This window comes from Anolis carolinensis, chromosome 2 (assembly GCF_035594765.1).
Source record: "Anolis carolinensis isolate JA03-04 chromosome 2, rAnoCar3.1.pri, whole genome shotgun sequence".
Lineage (NCBI taxonomy): Eukaryota > Metazoa > Chordata > Lepidosauria > Squamata > Dactyloidae > Anolis > Anolis carolinensis.
This window is the reverse complement of record NC_085842.1, coordinates 64,521,881-64,543,997: the sequence shown is the minus strand read 5'-3', so window position 1 is coordinate 64,543,997 and position 22,117 is coordinate 64,521,881. Positions and strand designations below refer to the sequence as shown.

General features: G+C 40.8%; 1 protein-coding gene across 1 annotated transcript in view; it reads right to left on the bottom strand.

The window, feature by feature from the left end:
- Positions 1-16,976: 16,976 nt before the first annotated feature.
- Positions 16,977-22,117, bottom strand: part of kbtbd12 (kelch repeat and BTB domain containing 12) — a 62,862-nt gene continuing 57,721 nt past the window's right edge. The window contains exon 6 of the mRNA XM_003217727.4: positions 16,977-19,287. Within this exon, the coding sequence (XP_003217775.2) occupies positions 19,118-19,287 (170 nt within the window). The 3' untranslated portion in view covers positions 16,977-19,117. The remainder of the gene's footprint in view (positions 19,288-22,117) is intronic.

Genomic DNA, 22,117 nt, shown 5'->3' with positions numbered 1-22,117 from the left:
TGTATGATAAGTTGATACACAATGATGAAGGCATTTGAAAGGATCTTTTGAGGGTCCTCCAGAGAGCCTGGGAAATGATCATTACATTGTGTACCTAGCTGATAGTCATGTAGCCTGATGCTTTTCTGACACCCGCTCCTCCCCACTGGCCATTTATTAGTCAGTGAGGAAGACGGAGGGTATAAATTATTTTATATCACTGTGCCTTGTAGAAATATGCATATTTTTGGGTAATGGGATCTACAAAGGGTACAGAGATAGCAGAGTGGACGAGTCTTTGGCCTGCTAAAACAAATGTGGGGGGTGGAGCCTGTTTGATTTGCATATCATTTATAAGAGGGAGGGAGCCAGTGTGTTTCAGTGGCTCAATTGTAGACTAAGGCCAGGGTTCAAATCCTCACTTAGTCATGGGAACCCATTGAATGATCATGGGAAAGTCAACCATCTCTGAAAATATATTGTCAAGAAAACCCTAGAATAAGATTGTTGTATATCAAAGCCCTGCCAAGGTTGGGGTGACCATCAATAGCAATTTATGGTACACAGGAAAAAAAGAAAGTTGTAAATTGAAAGCAACCAGTCACTAAACACATCTGTGAACGTTAAGGATGATTAATATGAGTTTATATGGTATAAAGACAAAATGTAGTGGGTGCATTCAAGGCTATGCAAACCTTATTCTGCTGCATGAATTTTCCCTATGATTAAAAAAATTAGGATGCATGGGGCATACATGTACACACCATTTTTTTGGAAAGCTAACATTTTAGACAGTATTCTTTCAGCTCATGATTAGTCAATACTTACCTGAGAGTAAATGCAAATGGAGTTTATGTCCAAGGAAACATATAGAACATGGTACTTTCATTACCGACTTATGAAGAGCAGCAGATTATCATTGAGTTCTTTCCCTGTTAGCTTTAGAAGTACGTACAGCTGAAATCAGATCTCTAACATTTGATGTGCAAAGAATAAGAGATTTACTGAGTAGTTATCATATTCCCCTCAGGCTGTTTCTACAGTGTAAAATACCTCTCTGGGACACTTACAAGAAGCTTTATAAATAAAAGCTGTATTGTTTCTCTCTGTGTGTTTTTACAAGGCATTTGATATACTAGGAAATTTTATCTCCATAAAGTGCCATTATGGGTTAGAAAATATGTGACAGAAGACCTGCACTAACACGATTTTATATCCCGCTGGGCTTTCTTAACAGACTTCTTTCCCTTCAACATCCAAAGACCAACAATTTTATTAACTGCCAAGGTTACTACGTGCTGGATGAGACAATTTAAGGTGTTTACAACTGTTGAAAACTGTTGCAGCCCTTGAAAAAGTTACTTTTCTGAATTATTACTCCCCAAACACCTCAGCAGTCATTATGACCCATGACCTTGCTTGCAGGGGGATTCTGGGAATTGAATCTCACAAACTAACTTCCCCAAGTTCAGTATTGAAGGACAAGTCAGTGGTTGGTGTAGATCAGGGCTTTTAAAACTTTTTTCCCGTTTGTGACCCTGTTCCACTTGAGAAAGTTTTACATTATCCCCAGACATAAAATAGGTATATAAGTCAAACCCTGAATATAAAATGGGTATACAAATCAAACATTTACTAATAATAAATAATAAGGAAATTTATTTTAAAACAATTCTTTGGTATACATATATTTTACCATATATTAAAGATTAAGGCAAATGTATATACTAATGAGATGTACTTGTTTATTTTTACATAAAGAATCAAATATTGGCTGAATATTTGATATTGCAAGAAGTAGAACATCTTCAATATTTTTCAAGCCATGCTGGCATGTTTGATTTGCAGCCTTAAGTGGCAGAATATACTCTGTAGACTCTCCTTTTCCTTCCTGGATTTATGAAAATGTCTAAACAGCCACTCGATGGCAAGCTATGCAATTTTTTCGTGACTTCCATATTCAGTTAGAAGACCCCAAATGAGGTCATAACCCATGGTTTAAGAAGACTTGATTTTAAAACTTGTCTGCAGTTAGACTCCACAGGCATTGCCAGACCATATATTGACTATATTTGTCAGGCAGCAGGTAAAGACAAAGAGAGACGGTAGTACAGATAAACGGACATTTTCCATCAACCATCCTGAAAAACAACTGGTTTCCCTCTCTTTTGTCTCCACCATTGTTATGAGCTTGCGACTTGGAGCTATCTTTTCTTAGTGACTTTTTAAAAGCCACTCTAGAAACTTTGTTTGCGTGGGTACAGGGGCAGCTCAAGCTATACGCAAACTACACATTTGCGGAAGGCGCAATCCTCTAGGGGGCGCAGTTGAGGTTGAAAATCCTTTTTCTCAAGTGCTTTGGGCCAGGAGTTTCAGATTGTTCCAAATTTTGTAATACTTGTATTTACTTATATACACACCTTGGAAATGGGACCCAAGTCTAAACACTTAAAAGTCTGAAGGTAATTTTAGACAATATTTTTTAGTAATTTTGTCCATGAAACAAATTTTGTGTACACTAAACCAGCAAAAGGCTAAGGTGTCCTTATCTCAGCCACCCATCTGGACTATTTTGGAGTCTTTCAGAAATTCAGAAAAGGAATGTTCAGTCTGTATCTTACTATGGGGAGGGGGGGGACAGTGTTTGCAGCATTTTTGTGGAGTTTTACTGAGGAAACACACAACGGGTTTCAATTTATAGCCCTAAGCAGACTGAGTATTAAAAAAAATACTATAACATCAGGATAGTAAATAAAGAGCAACTCTCAAAACACAGGGGAATAGGTTGCTGTGGGTTTTCAGGCTGTTGGGCCATGTTCCAGAAGTATTCTTCCCCGATGTTTCCCCCACATCTATGGCAAGCATCCTCAGAGGTTGGAAACTAGTCAAGTGGGGTTTATATATCTGCAGAAGGTCCAGGGTGGAAGAAAAGAAGAACTCTTGTCTGTTGGAGGCAGGTGTGAATGTTTCAATTGCTCACCTTGATTAGCATTGAATAGCCTTTCAGCTTCAAAACTTGGATGCTTCCTGCCTGGGGTAATCCTTTGTTTGGATGATGATGATGATGATTATTATTATTATTATTAAGCTTTGCTCCCGGGAAGGTTCCTCCACCGTGGCTCCATACCTATCTATCTACCTTGCCACATATTCTCCACATTGTGTGTATGTCTATGTATAAGATACACACACACACAGAAACAAGCACATATGCAGGGACCATATGTGCTATATATATATTCACCTTTACCTTCTACCTTTTATTTTCAGTGATTGTTTGGGGGGGCACCAAAAATACTGCTTGCTTACACTTGAAAATTACCTAGGGCCGGCCCTGCGTGGGTAGGGTGACAAACCTCCAACCGCTAGTACCAAGGAATACACAGACACATAGTTGGGTAAAAACTGGCCACAACTTGTTTACTGATCACAGTAACAAGGGTTGGCCAACATGCATGGGTCCTGGATCCCCAAATTGGTCAGCCTAATGCCAAGCACGCCAGGGTGCAGGCGGGTAATAAAATCTGGCAACCAGGCACTCCCCCCGCTTACAATGGGGGGGGGGGAAGGCAACCAGATCCAGGGTCAATGCCACATGCCAACCTAAAAGCTGTGACAAAAACATAACAAAACCAGAAATCCAATGAAGGGGAGGGTGGAACAAAAGAAGCAGGTGCGGTGCCTGCGCCGGGGAAGGGGTCGCTTTAAAAGGGCGACCCCAGCCAATCACCAGTGGGCCTGGGCCCACTGATAGCAGGAGGGGCCAGGCCACTGATAGACCGCCTGTCCTGACGGCGGGAAGTTTTCCCGCCAAGCAGGGGACTCCTGGGAAGGAGAAGCCCCCTGCTGACGCCATCTTAGCAAGGAGGCATCCCACCCCACAACGGATGTGCCCGGTAAGTCGGGCGCTGCTTTAATTAAAGAACAAAGATCTGAATCTTCTATGGGAGATACATATTTGTACTGAAGTTATAGTGCTTTATAGTGAACCATTGGCTGACTTCCCAAATCCCAACTTCCCAGGAAGCAGCTCCTGCAATCAATGGGGATCTGTTCGCTTATCAACTGGGAAGCAGTGACTCCCATGACTGATTTTAAGTGTGACAGCCAGAAGTGGTGCCCTGTCACAATTACCTGTCACAAATGCCAGAAATGGTTCACACAAGGGGATGGAGTGGATGTAGTCAGATGCTTCCCAGTCGATAAGGAAATAGACCCTCATTGTTCTGAGCAGCTGAGATGGGGGGACTTTCACAGTCCCCATGTAGTCTATAGTTAATTGACTCCTGTGAGATTCATTAATACATAACAGCCATGAACATGTAATACTAGGTATGCATTTGTAACTGCTGTAGAGTTACATCCATCCATTTTTAAATAATTATTTGATTACATGAATAAATAATACACTGGATAAAACATGAATGTTACCCTACATTTTGTGATGACATCTTATATACTGAATCTCAACAGGAAGCTCAATGGTTCAGTTACGTAATGCTGTTGACAGAACATAAACTGATATAACTGATAGATTGGCTTTTAGAACACTGTTGATATTTCATCACCAAAATGTTGTGGCCTAAATATTGTGAAGGCACCAGATCCTGTCTGCTCCTGGAAATGAAGCAGAATTGCGCCTGGTTAGTCCTTGGAAGAGAGATAGCCAAGGAATACCAGATGCTGCAGCCTATATTTCAGAGGATGGTAAATATTCCTCTGAGTATTGGTTGTCTAAAATCATGAAATTCACAGGGTTCCCATAAGTTGACAGGCAACTTGAAGGCACTTATTTCACTACTTACTTGATATTTCTACTTTTCTCTGATCGTGTTTGCATCAGATTGCTGTATTAACACCAGACAGATTATAAGTAGCTTAAATAACCTAAATCCTCATCTCCCACTTTACAAAACTGTCACCATTTTAACTAAAACAGATGGTGTTTGTACTGTAGTACATCAGCAAGTTTAATCTTGCAGTGTGTGTGTGTGAGAGAGAAAAAGAAAGAGTCTGTATAGTCAGTCCCTTCTGCCTTCAACAGGGCTTTTTTTACATTGTACATTGCGTTACCTCCATACCAAGTTCGGAAACTCCAATTAAATCCAAACTTGGCCACCAAATTAGTTACAGGAACATCCAGGAGTGAGTATATTACACCTATACTATCGTCACTCCATTGGCTGCCAATTAGTATTCAGGTAAAGTACAAAGTGTTGGTTTTGACATTTAAAGTCCTACATGGTTTGGATTCAGGTTACCTACAGGATCACCTTCTTCCATACAATCCACCCTTTAGAACACTGAGGGCACCTAGCCAGCCAAAACCCGAATGGCGACCATCATTCAGAGGACCTGTTGATCGGCCTCCGACAGCTAAACAAGCTGTTGGAATTTTAAATGCAAGTGAAGACTCATCTTTTCCAGCATGCCTCCCCAGTTAACTTTCAATCATGAGTTTTGATTAGCCAAAAGTAGCTCCGCACTTCCAATTGAATTACTGGTAGATTTATGCTGGTTAAAAATGTTCTTCATTTTAAATATTGTATTGTTCTTTCATGTATTTTGCACTACAAATAAGATATGTGCAGTGTGCACAGGAATTTGTTCATTCCCCCCCCCCCCCCCGAAACAATAGTCAGCAGTCTGTGGGACTGTGAATCGACCCTCTGCTTAAAAGGTTTGAGAACCCCTGTTCTATGGTATATTTTCAGTGCAAAGCCAATACTATATTCAGTAATTCATCTGTCATAAAAAGACAAATGATCTGACAATTTACACCATGAATCCTACCACTTGTCTTAACACCAAAAGCTGTGATGAGAAAAGCTGCACCCACTTTCCCGACCAGGCAATCTTTTAGTCCATCTGTGTATATGACAGAACTGGTTCAACATACCAAAATGCTACAGATTCTCCAGTCAATCACATTAGGTGGAGACACCATCCATGTCATATTTTTAACACAACACAAAGATGAATTTCCCCTAAAGAATCTTAATTTGCAGTGGAATGTAAATCATGGAAGAAGATGAAATCAAAAACACTGGGGCCCCATCTACAGTATCATAGAATGCTATTTGAAACTCCATTATTTGGCAGTCTAGACGGGGCCTCAACCTTGTATGCTGCCTACATTTCCCGAGTTTTAATCCAGTCGTTAGTCTCAACTCAAGTAGACCTGCTGAATCACAGCGAAATTGGTATGTCAACACTTAATAAAATTTCATTGATTGAATGGGTTCTTATTGGAGCTAATAATTGAATTTAAGTCCTAATTCAGGGATGAAAATGTTCTCAGCAAAGGTTGTTGGATGACAACTGACTTAGCAAGAATCGCCAATGTTGATGAATGCTAGTGTTTTTCTGTCTTTGCAGCTGCGAACAGAGCAGCTGGGAAGGGAGATGTGAGTTGTGGAAGAAGCACACATGGAAAATATGAATTGCTCCTGGATCAGCCCAATGTCTCCCACCCACCCCAAATGAAATTGTATGCCTCCCACCTACAAATACAGAGAGCCTGATCAGATTTCAATTTGGATCTTCCAACCTTTCTTGGTTTCCCCAGCCCAATGGGGAAGGATTGGGAGTTCCAAATTGAAATGATTAAATTCTCAGACATTGTAGGTGGGGCTCATGCAGTTTGGTTTGGGGCTTAAAACTTGAAAGATATTATGCATATTTTTTTTGTTGGGTGCCTTTTCTAGTTTCACACCATAGCAAGGCAGGGAAACACTATTTAATTTGAGGAGAAATTGGCTCCAGTCTCCAGAAAGGAATGGTCTTTCCATCTGGGTCCTGGAATTACATCATTCTTACAACTGAACAGAAAGAATGCCAAATAGATGGCTTCTAAAAAGCATGACTAAGAATGTATTTGACTGTGAAGATTTATTGTCCTGGTCATGAAAGAGGCCAACTGACAGGCTAAGCAGATGATCTATACAAATTCACTTCAAAGAAAGAAATCTCACATCTACTTTAGGTTATGGAACTGGCCAGCCAGAAACCCTGAAATCAAGTCTGGTTTGAAAAAATCCCAAGGACTTGCGTGCATTGCTAAATCACTTAGGATACAGTTTTCCTTACTGTAGCCCTTAGGAACTATTATTTTACACAAGTATTGAAAAGCTAATGCAGATTGGACAGAGTGCAGCCTGCCAGATGCTGTTGAATTGTTATTCCTTGTTATTGCCTAGGTGGCTAAGGCTAATAGGAGTTGTAATTCAGCAGTCAAGCTAAAGCGCTATTCACGAGGAGAGGCATAACAAGGTGAGATTGTTGTTGTTGATGGTGATGTTCTTCCTCTTCTTCTTTGTCATCTTCTTCGTATTAGCAATAGCAACAGCAGCGACATCACAATCACTTACTATGATGATGCCAGAAATTAATGTCAGGTGGCTAGAGAAGAAAATATTGGCTCCTTTCACATTATACAGTTATAGCATCATGCCTGCATTTGAACTGCCATGGCTTTATCCAGTGTAATCCTGAGGTTTTTGTTTGATGAGACACTAGAACTCTCTGACATAAAATTCTAAAGGCCCGTCCCTAAACTTGAAATCCTGGGATTCCATAAAATGTTGCCCAAGGAAAAGATGCCGAAAGATAGGAAAGCCTCTATATACCTCCAGCTGTTATCTGTCTTTTCTTTCGTATAATCAGCATTGAATGTTTGCTGTATATGCTGTGATCCGCCCTGAGTCCCCTTGGGGTGAGAAGGGTGGAATATAAATACTATAAATAAATAAATGTTTCGGCTTTCAACTCCCAGAAATCCTAACAGCTGTTAGACTAGCTGGGATTTCTGGGAGTTGTAGGCCAAAACACCTGGGGACCCACAGGTTGAGAACTACTGTTCTAGAGTGTAGATGCACCCCTAATGCACAAGTAAACTCAAAAGTAAACAGAGAGTTCACAAAAGCTCTGGACTGTGAGTCACCATGGTGGGGGTATAAAAAAAGTAGATAAATAAATAAATAAAAATACTCTTGTGCCATCCCAAGTTCTGCCACCCTTGGAAAATACTATTTTTGTTCCCCAGTGATGACAAAAATGTAAGAGTCAGCAAACTCCTGGTGAGGGCTGAATTTAATTTCTTATTTTGAAATGAATGAAGCAGTCAGTTCTTTGGCTGGAAGCTTCCGCTTTCTTTGCACCCTTTCCCTGGTGAAAACGATATATTTCTTTTCCTGTCCTTTCTTCTTTATCCTCACTTATGGCTCCAATTTAAAAAATAAAATAAACAAAACACAACAGGGTGGATAGTTTCTTATTTAAGAACACATCTGCTTTGTTGGGTAATCCTCCAGCTGTGTTTGTTTTATTTCTGCAAGTTGAAGAACAGGAGAATACCTTTATTTTCTTTACTAAAAGTCACTGGCTATTAATCACAATCTGTCTGTGTGTGTGCAAGAGACTAGCACTTCTAAGCCCCCAGACATCTGAATTTTACAGTTCATGTGGTGGCAGACCCAACAGCAAGCGACCCAAGGTGTGGTGCAGGGCTCACAGGTACAAAGACACCAGACTTTTTGACTAGCAGGGACTATTGCTATTGAGTCTGTCCTGGGGTGCATCTAAACTATAGATTTAATGCAGTTTGACACCACTTTAACTACCATGACTCAATACAATGGAATACTGGGAGTTGTTATTTGGTGAGACACCATCACTATTTGGCAGAAAAGGCCAAAGACCTTGCAAACCTACAGATCACCTGATTCCATAGTATTGGGCTACAGCAGTTAAAACATCATCGAACTACATTATTTCTACAAGGTAGATGCACCCCTAATGGAAACCTGTTGTTTAGATATTGTAGATAAAGAGTTGAAGATGGGAGATTCTGCATGGCCATATATGGCAACCAAATAACGCACAACCATTCATGGAATTAAATAGACCAGAGCCTTTTCAGTTAGATATGAGGAGGCTCGGCTCAACATGGATCTAATACTTTGATTACTGACTGATGGAGAGACTTTATGTAGCCTGGTTCTTGGCTAACAGAGGAGTAGCGTTGGGTGGGATTCTGCCACTGTGTGCTTGCTTCCCTTGTTACCTGGGAATGCTCTTCAGCTGGGCATGACCTACTTGCCTACATCACATAGTCCCATAAGGCGACTCCATTTCTGGGTATGACGGAGCTGAAGCCCTGCTCTCCCACCCAAACTGGATCTGACTCCATGCCAAAGCAACCCCTATATTATGACAAATTATAACCTGAATTGTAAGTAAGAACAGAAAATGCAGAGGGCAAAGAAAGGACAACTTTTTTCCCTGTTACTGTATGTATACATTTGGCTTGATGTGTGTTAGGACCTCACACACTGCCTTATAAGCATTCCTTGTGTAATGTCTGAGACACACCAGCAACATCAGGAGCAGTCAGATTAGAAAGACTACAAACACAGATTGTTCACGGGCGTCCCAGGAGATTTTTGCCAGCTGCTTTCCTAATCAAAGCCAATACAGTGTGCATAGTCGAAATTCACCTCAGGTATCACTTAACTAACCGTGTCTGCCGTACTTCCGCAAACCACTTTCAGTTTTTGTAGCTGTTCCAAACAATTCGTTCCTGCTGCTTATACACTCTTAACTGAATCACCAAATCAAGAGAATTGGGGGTAGCCTTGTAAGCTGCCTACTCTACCTTGGGGCTCCAGGCAAGAAACCACAATGTAATATATTACAGCCTATTCATGCAAGCCATAAAAAATTTGCAAAAGTAGGGGAAAAAAACAAAATTTAAAATAAGCACATTTAAGCCTGCCCAATACAGCAAATGATTAAATTGCAAAAATATATTTCCCAGTCCTGGCCATTGACCGGCTCGGCAGATTTGTTCTAGCCACTGGGCAGCAGAAGACAAATCTTTGTCCTTTTTATGTGACAGCTTTCTGGTGCAAGTTGAGTAACCCATGTCCAGAATTCCAAAATCCAAAATATCAATGTTTTTTTTTATAAAAAAAACATCCACATGAGTGACTGAGATAGTGACATTTGTTTCAGATGGTTCAGTGTACACTTGCACAAAACTATTAATATTGTATAAAATTACTTTCAGGCTATGTGTATAAGGTGTATATGAAATATAAATCAATTTCATTCTGTAGATTTGGTCCCAGTTCCAAGACATCCTGTATGTGCAAATACAGGTAATCTAAAATCCAAAACAGTTCTGGTCCCAAAATTTTTGGATAAGCAATATTCAACCTGTACATGCAAAGTGCAATTTTAATTTTCTTTAGGCCTTAATTTTCTTGCAACCCTTTCTCATATTGGGATTTACTTTCTATATGTTAGTACTTTCTGCTGCCCTCCCAAATCTATTCTAATTTGCCTGCAGTTGACATCCACAACTGTAACATCAAATATAATCAATATCTTTTGTATATAATATGAATTTTCTATTCATAAAACATAATTTTCTGCACAATAATACTAGTGTACAGAAATATTTTTGTTACATAAAACCCTGTTTTCTGCCCAAAGCAACCACATACACATTGTACGCAGAATAAGTCCTGTCCTGCAAAGATCCATGTTAGTCCCAGTTTCTTTTCATCAGGGTTGATACTCAACAAGCAAATTTTTGATCATTTTCAAATCATTGCATACATTTTTTCCACCCCTTCCCCCACATTTTATCCAATCACTCATTTGTTGCGGGGTCACAACCTTGGATGATGGCATTGTGTGCATATGTACTTCAAATTGCCTGTTGACTTATGGTGACCCCATGAATCCACAATGTATCCAGAGGTGGTTTAGCAGTTTATTTCTTTTGAAATGTAGCCCACAGCACCTGGTATTCATAGGCAGCCTTTTACCCAAGTACTCACCAGGACTGACCTTGCTGAGCTTCCAAGATCAGGTGGGATCTGATGCCTTTAGAGAATTTAGTCCCTATGAGGGCATTACAAGGGTGTTAAATATACAACCTGTTTAGTCTGAATTAAGAAGATTTAGGGTGCATTATAATACTTTGTCAAGAGGACAAATCCGTTGAAGTGGAGAGATTTGGCCTTCAGTGCTGCCTTATTTCTCCCCGCCATTGGACTGTGTGACGCACCTGCAGTGTTAACAATGGGCTTTGCTGTCAGATGCTCTCCAACCTTTTCTTTGTATAGCAAATTAAAGGATCAAGCTGTTTGGAAGCATATGAAAAAAGAAGAAATCATTTTAAATCAGAGAGAGAGGGAGAGAGAGGGAGAGGGAGGGAGAGAGACTTCAATTAAGGATCGTGGATATTTTAATTAACATGAAAGCAATTATAGATTAGTCGATTTTGTAAAGAAAATGCATTCATTTCTTCTGAAAAGGGTTTATTGTATAAGCACTGTGTTCTACAGTCAACAAAGACCATCTTTTTATTATTCAGTAACTAGGTTTTTGCAGAGCCTCCAATCTTTACATTTTGGTTTCTCTGGGGTTTGTTTTTGCAGAATTCATATTCTCCAGAAGTCAGAGGATATTACTAAATCATATCATCAAATACACATCAGGGCTGGTATAAACCATGCAGGTAACAAAAGCTGCTGAAAATAAAAAGAGGGGAGGATAGCGAAAGAGTAAAGGCTCTAGTGGCAGTTTTAGAAAAATGCCTTTCAACCAATCTCCAGATCTGGAATGGCAGTAAAATGCTGCCCCATCAACTCCAGGTGAGCATGGCTGGTAAACCAATGACCTTTCTTTGAAAATAATGCTGAAAACCAGTCTTACTAAGATCCACTAGAAAACCAGTATGGCTAACTGCAGGGATGTGTAAGAAAATCTAGTTAGATGTCTGGCCTCGTGGGCTTGCAACTTTTCCTTGACATTCTTCTTGTAACTTGATGCTGGAAGCCCTCACAATGCAGAAAATAGAACAGGTGGGCTGCAGCAGCTTGGCTGAAGAGGAGAGAAGTCTGGTCTCCTTCCTTTTCCTGAAGGAAGGGATATGGTTATGGTTCTTTTTGCAGTGGCACTGAAAACTACCACTGGATCTTCACCACAAAAAGATTCCAGTGTGTGGTGTTGGTTGGAGAGGGGAGCTAATCTTAGGGTTCAAATCTACTTCTTCAAACATAAAGCTCATGTGTTGTTGAAGGCTTTCACGGCTGGAATCACTGGGTTGCTGTGAGTTTTTCAGGCTGTATGGTCATATTCCAGAAGCATTCTCTCATGACGCTTCACCCACATATATGGCAGGCATCCTCAGAAGTTGTGAGGTCTGCAAGTGGAGTTTATATATCTATTGAATGTCCAGAGTGGTAAAAAGACCTCTTGTCATGGCTTGAACTAGCACCCCTCTTTGTCTGCTCTACCAAAATAGACTTGAGACCCAAGTATTTGGAAGGCTGAACTGTGTTCTTAAATCTACCAGGGGGAAAAAAAATCAATCCCATTGTTACAGAAGGTATGCTGGAGATGCCCTGCTGTGAAGTGCTCAGTTAGCCCTCTCTTTGTTTTCCTTCTGCCTGTGGCAATTTTTTTTTATTCAGATACTTGAAAATAGCTGTCTATTTACTTCACTATTGCATTACACATTGTGCTAATATTTTTAGTCATCTGAACAATAAATGGGATACAAACATTCTTCTCATCAACAGTAACAGCTAATTTACAGGGTTGTCAGGATAAAGGTGTTGGGGAACTTTGCATTAAGTGTACACCAGCTATCTTTCTTTCTATCTATCATCTATCTATCTATCTATCTATCTATCTATCTATCCCCATGGCTTAAGCAGAAATAGGTGTCAGTCATTTTAAAATTTTGTTGCCTTCAATGACCTTTGTAAACTAAGAACTTGGAAAAAGAGATGAAAATCCACCATTTCATTTGATCTCGGCAGATTTTCACAAGCTGATTCAAGGAGTAAACATTGTTGAGCTTCATGGCAATAATGTTCTCAGAAATGCCACTGATACAGACTCAATAATTCAGCCCAGTGATATTTAATCAGTCCATAGCTGAACCTTGTGTAGTTGTGGCAAAATTGGGGGTGGGGAAGTGCACATGCACTGGGTAGGGCAAATGCATGTAAGAACCAGGCTGTGTGAAAAGGTGATCGAGGAAATTTGCATCACCAAGGCATCAGTATTGTGCAATTAGAGCAAAGTGTGAAAGTGTTCCAATGACAATATGTTTCCATTTGCTTAAAATGCGATCACCATGAGACTACAGGCTGGCGTGACCAAAGTCCTGAGTCAATTAGTTTGGTTTGATTTAAGTCAATGTAAATCAGATCAAGGCAAGTATGTCAGGTTAAGGTCAGTTGGGGTTTGAGTAATCTGGATAAACTCAGCGAAGTCACAGTGAGTCAGGGCAGGCCAAGCCAAGCCAGATCTTTGCTGGCTTAGTCCTCAACAGGTTCAGGCAAATATGGTGGCAATAAGACTTCTAGTTAGTTTTCAGGGTGTCCTGTTAACTGAGTTTTTAAAAAGATGCTGTTTTACTGAAAGACTGCAATCAAATGAAGATTTTAAAAGAAAGGGCATAAATTGTAATACTGGTGGCTGTGCCCTTATAATAATAATAATAATAAATTTATTCTTATATCCCGCCCCATCTCCCCGAGGGGACTCGGGGCAGCTCACAACAATAATAAAACGGTGACAAATTACACATTGTAAAATCAAACATGAAAAGCAGTCATACAATCAATACATACATCACATGTTAAAAACAAGGAGATAAAACAGTTCTAGGCCGAAATAGAGGGCTTCTGTAGCTTCGTGGCAGAAGTACTCAGCAAGGTATCAATAATCATGGCAGAACACTCTCTAATTAAATTAAATGGGCAGACAAATCAACCCCCAAAAATTAGTCATCGAAGGCCCTCTGGAAAAGCCAGGTTTTAAGGCTTTTTCGAAAGGCAAGGAGGGTGGGGGCCTGTCTAATCTCCCTCGGGAGTGAGTTCCAGAGGCGGGGGGCCACAGCGGAGAAGGCCCTCTCTCTCGTCCCCACCAGCCGCAACTGCGAAGGTGGTGGGAGCAAGAGGAGGGCCTCCCCCGAAGAGCGAAGAGATCGTGCAGGTTCATAGGGGAAGATGCGGTCTCTAAGGTAGGTGGGTCCCAAACCGTTTAGGGCTTTGTAGGTGATAACCTGCACCTTGAATTGGGCCCGGAAAACAAACGGCAGCCAATGGAGCTCCTTAAACAGAGGCGTAGAACGCGCCCTGTAGTTTGCTCCTGTTAGAAGCCTGGCTGCCGAACGCTGAACTAATTGCAATTTCCGGGCCGTCTTCAAAGGCAGCCCCACGTAGAGCGCATTGCAATAATCCAGTCTAGAGGTAACTAAGGCGTGGACCACCGTAGTCAGATCAGACTTCTCGAGGTATGGTCGCAGCTGGCGCACAAGTTTTAGTTGTGCAAAGGCCCTCCCGGTCACGGCCGACACCTGAGCCTCAAGCGTCAGCCCCGAATCCAGGAGGACCCCCAAGCTGCGGACCTGCGCCTTCAGGGGGAGTGCGACCCCGTCAAGCACAGGTTGCCACACAATACCCCGATTGGACTTTCGACTGACCTGGAGGACCTCTGTCTTATTAGGATTAAGTCTCAGCTTGTTCGCCCTCATCCAGGCCAACACAGTGGCCAGACACTGATCCAGTGTCCGAGGGGCTTCCTTGGATTTTGGTGGAAAAGAGTAGTAGAGTTGGGTGTCATCCGCATAGAGATGGCACCGAACTCCAAAACTCCGGATGACCTCGCCCAGCGGTTTCATGTAGATATTGAAAAGCATGGGGGACAGAATAGAACCTTGCGGGACCCCACAGGACAATGGCCAGGGGTCCGAGCAGGTGTCCCCCAGCTTCACCATCTGGGAGCGCCCCTCTGGGAGCGCCCCTTGATGGGTATTGGTTAAAAGTTAAAGAGGTGATGGCTCATGTTCCTTGCTGTCTGTGAAAAGGAGAAGCTGAAGTCACTCTCAGAGTTAAAGGCTTATGGGAAGGCTATGGTCTATGGCCAGACAACGGGAGGAAAAATATGTCCCCAAAGTGAAGCGTTTTGTCTAAATTTGAGTCCCTATTATATTTATGCAGGGCCTTGGATAAAAGAGACATAGCAATGGAGATTTGTGCAAATATCTAAGCTACAAGTATCTGTTATGCTGAAACATGCAAGTGTGCATATTTCCTCCCATAAATAGGTTGGAGGGTTTTCTTTTTAAGAGGATGGGAGCAAATAAGCAAGAAAGGTCTGGAGTTTTAATCTTCCTACTCCCATTTCTCAGATGAAAGCTAGAATACAAGCAACATCAAATATGATTCAGTTGGGAAATAGCTTCCAACCATCAAGACATGGCCATTTTTAACTCTCTTATCAAAGAAGGGACAGGAAATGTCTAAACTCTGCACTGTTTTCTTAGCAAACGATAATCTTAGCAGGAGGAAAGACTTCAAGTTTCCTGGTTTCCTTTTTCAGTAGCGACTGATAGTGGAAATGACTGGAAACCACTTTTTTGCTTCCCCCTACCCTATTTTCCACAGTTTTAAATAATGATGTCACCAGGGGTCATTAATCATGGTAGCTTATGCATTGGCCACAGTTGCACAGGATATGCCAAACAAAACATGCCAAGTCTAGCAAATGAGAAATATATGTACATCGTCCACACATTTTTCAAGTCTTTACTCTTACCCTCAGATTCCTCACCCTCATCCTTAAGATCAGAGAAAAGAGCCCAGGTCCTGAGATCTGGAAATCCTTTATATACCCAGAGACATCATGAGTTGTGCATTCAATTCCAGCTAGTCCAGTCTCCAGTATAGATGGGAACACATTTTGTCAATCTCATATTCTACGTTGTTCCAAATATGTGTGTCTTCCGAGCTGGAAGTGGTTGCTATTCTAGGCATTCCAAAGATGGTGTTTGTACTGAATGTTGACACTTATTACTTCTATAAGAGAAGTTTTATTGGTAGTACGTGATGCAGCAAATGACATACAGTAGAGAAACATTTTGCTCTTTATCTGCTGGGATTCAGCATTCCTTCACTGCCAGTGATAGAACTGGGCCCCTAAACCACTAATTTGACTAATGGCTTGCATTTCAACTCCCCGTAACCGGCTCTGGTCCATTGACCACACACACTGGGCAGACTGGTTTCACAGATTCTTCCCCTCCCAGCAAGTGGGTGTGAGTTGACCACAAAAATAGCTGAGGTGATCTGCTGTCTTGATCACTCAATTAGAACCCAGAGTTAAATTGAGAAAGGAGATTGCTATTATCACGGTGCCATGGAAACATACTCTCCACTAAGGAGAGACCTTCCTCTCTGTTGTGGAATGGGGAGGGGGGAAGAGAAGGCAGTGAATGGGGGGAAAGGACTACCAGAAGAGAAGCAGAGATGGGAGGAAAGGCAGTGTTTCAAGGGAAAAGGTGCTCAGTTGACTGGAGTAAGAATTTGAGTGTCACAGCCACCCTGTTAAAATGTTGTTTGCAAATCTGTACAAAAGGCACAGGGGAGCTGTTCCATATTTCACAGGAACCTGGAAGTTACATTGGCAGTCTTTCCTTAGAATAGTACAACTCGTATTACAGCTGTATTTTCAAATAATGGCCAAAATTCTGAATCACAAATTATGACACATGCTTTTGCAATGAAGGAGCTACATTGATGAAACGGCATACAATGATACTGCTGAATTACATCAATGTACGATGGCGTACCATGCAAAAGGTCCCTTCATTCAACGGGGGACTCCCGCTGCACAACAGAAGATATTGTGCATCAGGACACCTTGCACAATGGCCATTCTGCTGGCTCCTTTTGCACAATGGTCCTGATGGGGTAGCTCTGTTTCCAGTCTTTTCCTGGGAGTAGGAACATTGTGCAATGGGGCAATTAAAGTTTTATAGGGTTGCAAGTCAGTGTACAGTGACATAATATCCCAACAGGATGCCAGCCCATGTGAGAGTAACTTTGATAAGTTCAAGTCTCTTGTTACATCCATTTTCTATAAGAAAAAAATATACTTTAACTTGAGAGACATGATAAATAGAAATCTACGGTAGTACCTTTTATTAGACAAATTAGAAGATGTTAAGCTACAGGAGGTATTTCCTATGAAACATAGGAAGCAAAAGTTCCTAAATGTAGTTGATCACCTGTACACTTTTATAAATATATATGTTTAGTGTATTCCCATGCCTCCAATGGCTGAACAGCAGAATGAGGAGTCAATCAGCATAATCTCTGGAATCATCATTCCTATTAACCCAAACTATATGCTAACATTTTCTCCCAGTGTTGACTGTACAGAAATGATACAGATCAGTGTTTTGACTGCCATATACATCCCTCCTACAAAGCTCACACAAAGAAAAAGGTTGAGTCACAAGGCTCACAGCAGTACTTATTTCCTAGAGTCATTCTTTCTATCTAAAACACACACACACACACACACACACACACACACACACACACACACACACACACACTGATTCAGGCTTAGCATTGAATTCTGTTCCAAGCAAGTTTTTAGTGTAATTTCTACTGCCTTTTTATCTTCAATGAAATGTTGATTGATATTTCAAGGTAAAGCAGATGAGTCATAAATGGAGTAGTGGCAGTCTTTTCTACTTCTGTTCCAGTGTATACAGGATCAATTCACAGTAATATAGGCATTGCATCCACTGTGTGGATCTGGCTGACAAGAAGCTGAGATTATTCACCCTAAACCTTCACCTTCACTTTCCCTTTCCTGGATGGTTATCTGTTGGGGGTGCTTTGATTGTGTTTTTCCTGCATGGACTAGATGGCTCATGTGGCCTCTTCCAAGTCTATGATTCTATGATTTCTGATTCTTGTCTGCGTTACTCTACTGTTCATTCCTAAGATTTGCATACTCATTGCTGATAACTTATTCTTTCCAAACACAAACTATACTAGGTGATGGCAGGGACAACCTTTCTACTTTATACTCTGAAATCAAAAATAGAATAGAAGGTGGGTCAAGAGGTTCAGAAGGACGGATGGGTCAAGAGGATTTTTGGCACGAAAGATTATCAGGACCGACTTCAGATGAAAGTTCTGATAGCCAAAAAGTCTGAAAAGATCATGAATGTGGACATAAACTCACGAAAAGGCTAAGTAAAACACAAAGAAAAACAGGGACCTGACAGTGAAACAAACAACTCATCTTGTTAGGACCCGTTCAAGCTGACATTTGAGCCATTTTTTAAATAAAATGAAGGCAATGTCTCAATTTTGACCCACTGTTTAAAAATGAATAGTTTCACAGCATTAATGAACATAGAATGAAGAATTCTCAAGGAAGAGATATTTCTTAGTTTTATAAGCAACTGTTGCCCCATTTACGATAATTGACATGCTGAAATAATAACATTCCAAGGGTGCACCTACATGTTGAATTAATGCAGTTTGACATTACTTTAACTGCTAGGACTCAATGCTATGGAATCATGGACCTGTACTTTACGATCTCCTCACATGGACTTCTGGCTCCTTACTAGGACACTTCCAGGATGGAACCAGGATGGAGCCCGCCAGTGCCCATCACACGACGCAGGGCTAATTCCGGCAGGACTTTGTCCTGGCAGCATCCTAGGACAGAGCCCTGAGAACATGGGTGGTTACTCGTGTTCTTATTGCCTTCAGTGGGGCCAGCACCGGGGGGGGGGGGGGAGGGAGTGATTCTTTCCCCCATGTGATGAGGAAGGTGGTGATATGGGGCGCAGGACGACAGTTTCCCTACTGCCCCAAAAATTTGCCATGTACCCAGAGAATTCCCCCACTGTCACCCACGTTAGGAAGCCAATGTGATGAGATCCAATAGTGTTTACGCCTCATCAAACTACAGATGCTATGATTTCACAGCATTGAGTCATGGTAGTTAAGATAGTGTCAAACTGCATTAATTCTAAGTGTAGATGCATCCCAAAGGTTTCCTTTTTATAGATCATTTGATGTACCTAAACAGCAAGAAACATCAGTTTGGCACCTTGGAAATATTAATGCTCAACAAGGAGAAATGATCACACGTGAATTTACATAATATAAAGATGCATAGCAGCAGCAGACCTTCACTATAATAAGTCCAGGCAGTGGATTCATCTCAGAGAAGCCCAAGGGTCATTAATATCCAGTAACAGGCATGTATCTAACCTGCTAGGAAACTGGCATACCTACTGCTCCACTAAATCAGGAGGGGGAGGAATGCGGTCTCTTGGGTTCAACTGAGCCACCAGGCAGACGTCATAGCTGTCATGCATGAGGACGTTGACGGCCACCACGTTCCACTGATTCTCCCAAGTGTCCAGTTCCAAGATCTCTTTGTTGATAATTTCATGCCGAGCTGCAATGACGTAAAAATAAATAAATAAATGCAGGATAGAAAAATCAAATGAAAAGCAGAAGCCAAGCTCTGCTTTCGATGCAAATAATAACCCCAACATGCTTTTGTTCTATACTTAGATTAAAGGCGACATGGCAGTGACTGAAGCAGTTTGCAAACCCCCAAACATATAGCCCTAGCAATGCAATTTGCCTAGAAACATGGAGATATGCTGCTTTAGTTTAAGATTTAAATAGTATTGCTGCTTCTTTTGTGCTCTGCTTATGTCAAAAGACACATCAGTTGCTGTGTATCAATTCAGAAACTGAAGCTGATTCTCTACTTTTATGCTTTTTAATCTAGCATGGGAAAAGTTCCTGGAGCCTTTTTGTATATGGCATAGAATGGCATGCTAGGTCATTCTAAATGGCATTCTAAATTATTTCTCCCTGGAGGGCATCTGTTCTGCAAATTCCAGGTACAGCTCCAGAGCCAGCCCAAGACATTTTGCTGCCTGAACATTCTAGTCACAAGCCAAGGTTCACAGTACATTGAGCCCTCCACATCTGTGCATTTGATCATTTGTGGATTTAAAACATTTTCCCTAGGAACTTCTAGGTCCTCAAGTATGACTCCATAGTCACACTCCTGGACCTAAAGATTCCTAGAAAGGGTTTCTCTCAGGCTAAAAAATTAATATTTTTTTATTTGAATTTTCCCCACTTTCATGAGGGCCCCGTGCCTCTATCCCGGCAAATGTAGGGAGCTGACTGTACATACAGTAGAGTCTCGCTTATCCAACGTAAACGGGCCGGCCGAACGTTGGATAAGCGAATATGTTGGATAATAAGGAGAGATTAAGGAAAAGCCTATTAAACATTAAATTAGGTTATGATTTTACAAATTAAGCACCAAAACATCATGTTATACAACAAATTTGAAAGAAAAAGCAGTTCAATACGCAGTAATGTTATGTTGTAATTACTGTATTTACGAATTTAGCACCAAAATATCACGATGTATTGAAAACATTGACTACAAAAATGCATTGGATAATCCAGAACGTTGGATAAGTGAGTGTTGGATAAGTGAGACTCTACTATACCAGTAAATCATCCAAATTATTTTGGCACTTGTTGCATAAAATCCCTCATGGTTCATGGAAAAATAGGATTGCCAGATCTGTCTTCAGTTTTCAAAGATTATCTTCATGCATGAGATAAAGTTGTAGATTTTCCAGTTTTGGTGGGCTCAGCTCCAGGCAGGAAGAAAGGGCTGTGTGCAAATCTTCAATGCATCCCAATTGTATGGTTTCTTACAATTTGTGCAGCTTGCAAAAAGTGGGGGAGAGTGTCCATGTATTTACAGTAGAGTCTCACTTATCCAACACTCGTTTATCCAACGTTCTGGATTATCCAACGCATTTTTGTAGTCAATGTTTTCAATATATCGTGATATTTTGGTGCTAAATTCATAAATACAGTAATTACTACATAGCATTACTGCGTATTGAACTACTTTTTCTGCCAAATTTGTTGTCTAACATGATGTTTTGGTGCTTCATTTGTAAAATCATAACCTAATTTGATGTTTAATAGGCTTTTCCTTAATGCCTCCTTATTATCCAACATATTCGCTTATCCAACATTCTGCCGGCCCGTTTATGTTGGATAAGTGAGACTCTACTGTACTTAATTAATTCCTGGCCTCCCAGTTACTGTGGTGCCAGGATTCACTCTCGACTCTGCTCTGCATCCACCTCCTTGCTACAAGTTGTTCCTTTTCTCTTGTCTCCTAATTCCCTAAAATTTCATCTTGTGGGGAAAGCCCATTAGCTAAGATTTTTGTCTCTGTTTCCAAACAGTGAAACCTCTCCCTCTCTTCTCTGTTTGAATAAACTTGGTACTTATAAAACACATTATGACATCACTTGGGGCCATTCCTAAAGTTTGGGTTTTGGTCTGGAAACCTCAGGATCTAAGACAAGTTTTAACTGTTAATCATAATGCAAGGAAATTCAGATTAATCACTTCTACAGAGAGCAGTAAGCCACATGGGACTACATCAGTTTGGGAGCAATCAAGAATTAGTCAGACCTGTATTAAAAGAAAAGTACATACATAATGACAGTAGAAGGAATCCAAAGAAGATTATTTTACATCATGTTGTGTGTGTTTTTTTTTTTGCACATCAAACTGAGGCCATCTTTATATGCAAGGATTAATCCTGCTTCTTCTAAATTACCTTGGCTATAATTATGAAGCTGATATTAGCTGCACTAAATTTCTTTTCCAAATCCTATCCTAAATTAGCAGCTTCAACAAATGTATGAAAGAAGTTGGGTTTTTTAAATAGTCATATAAAAAACTTCCTTTCTGCCATTTTAATGTTCTCCACAGGCACCAGTTTTAAGGAGCCATTGCCTGGACAGCGCAGAAACAATGTTAAGGAAACTTTCTGGCGCTTTTCTTCTACTGTGCTTTTTTGGAACAACTAAGAATTTGGCAGGAGCAATGAGATTCAAATAACCCGTTAAATCAAGCCAGTATTACAATGGGCAGCTTTTAACTGAAGCTGAGGAATTGTACAGTAACAAAAGAGCTACCAAGCAAGAAAGTATTTTGCTTCAGTGTTCTCTTCTTCTTCTTTTTTGAAAAAATGGAGAAAACGGGAGAGCCATTTATTTTCAAGCACAGGAGCTGGACTTTTTGACATTTGTTACAAAAAGCCAACTTCTTTCCTACAAAATGAGAAGCTCTTTTTATTCCTCCCCCTCCACCCAAACTATTGCTTTTGATTTCAAAGCTTCCTTTTTCCAAGTGAGAGGCTTTGAGTTCAGCTTTTACTACTG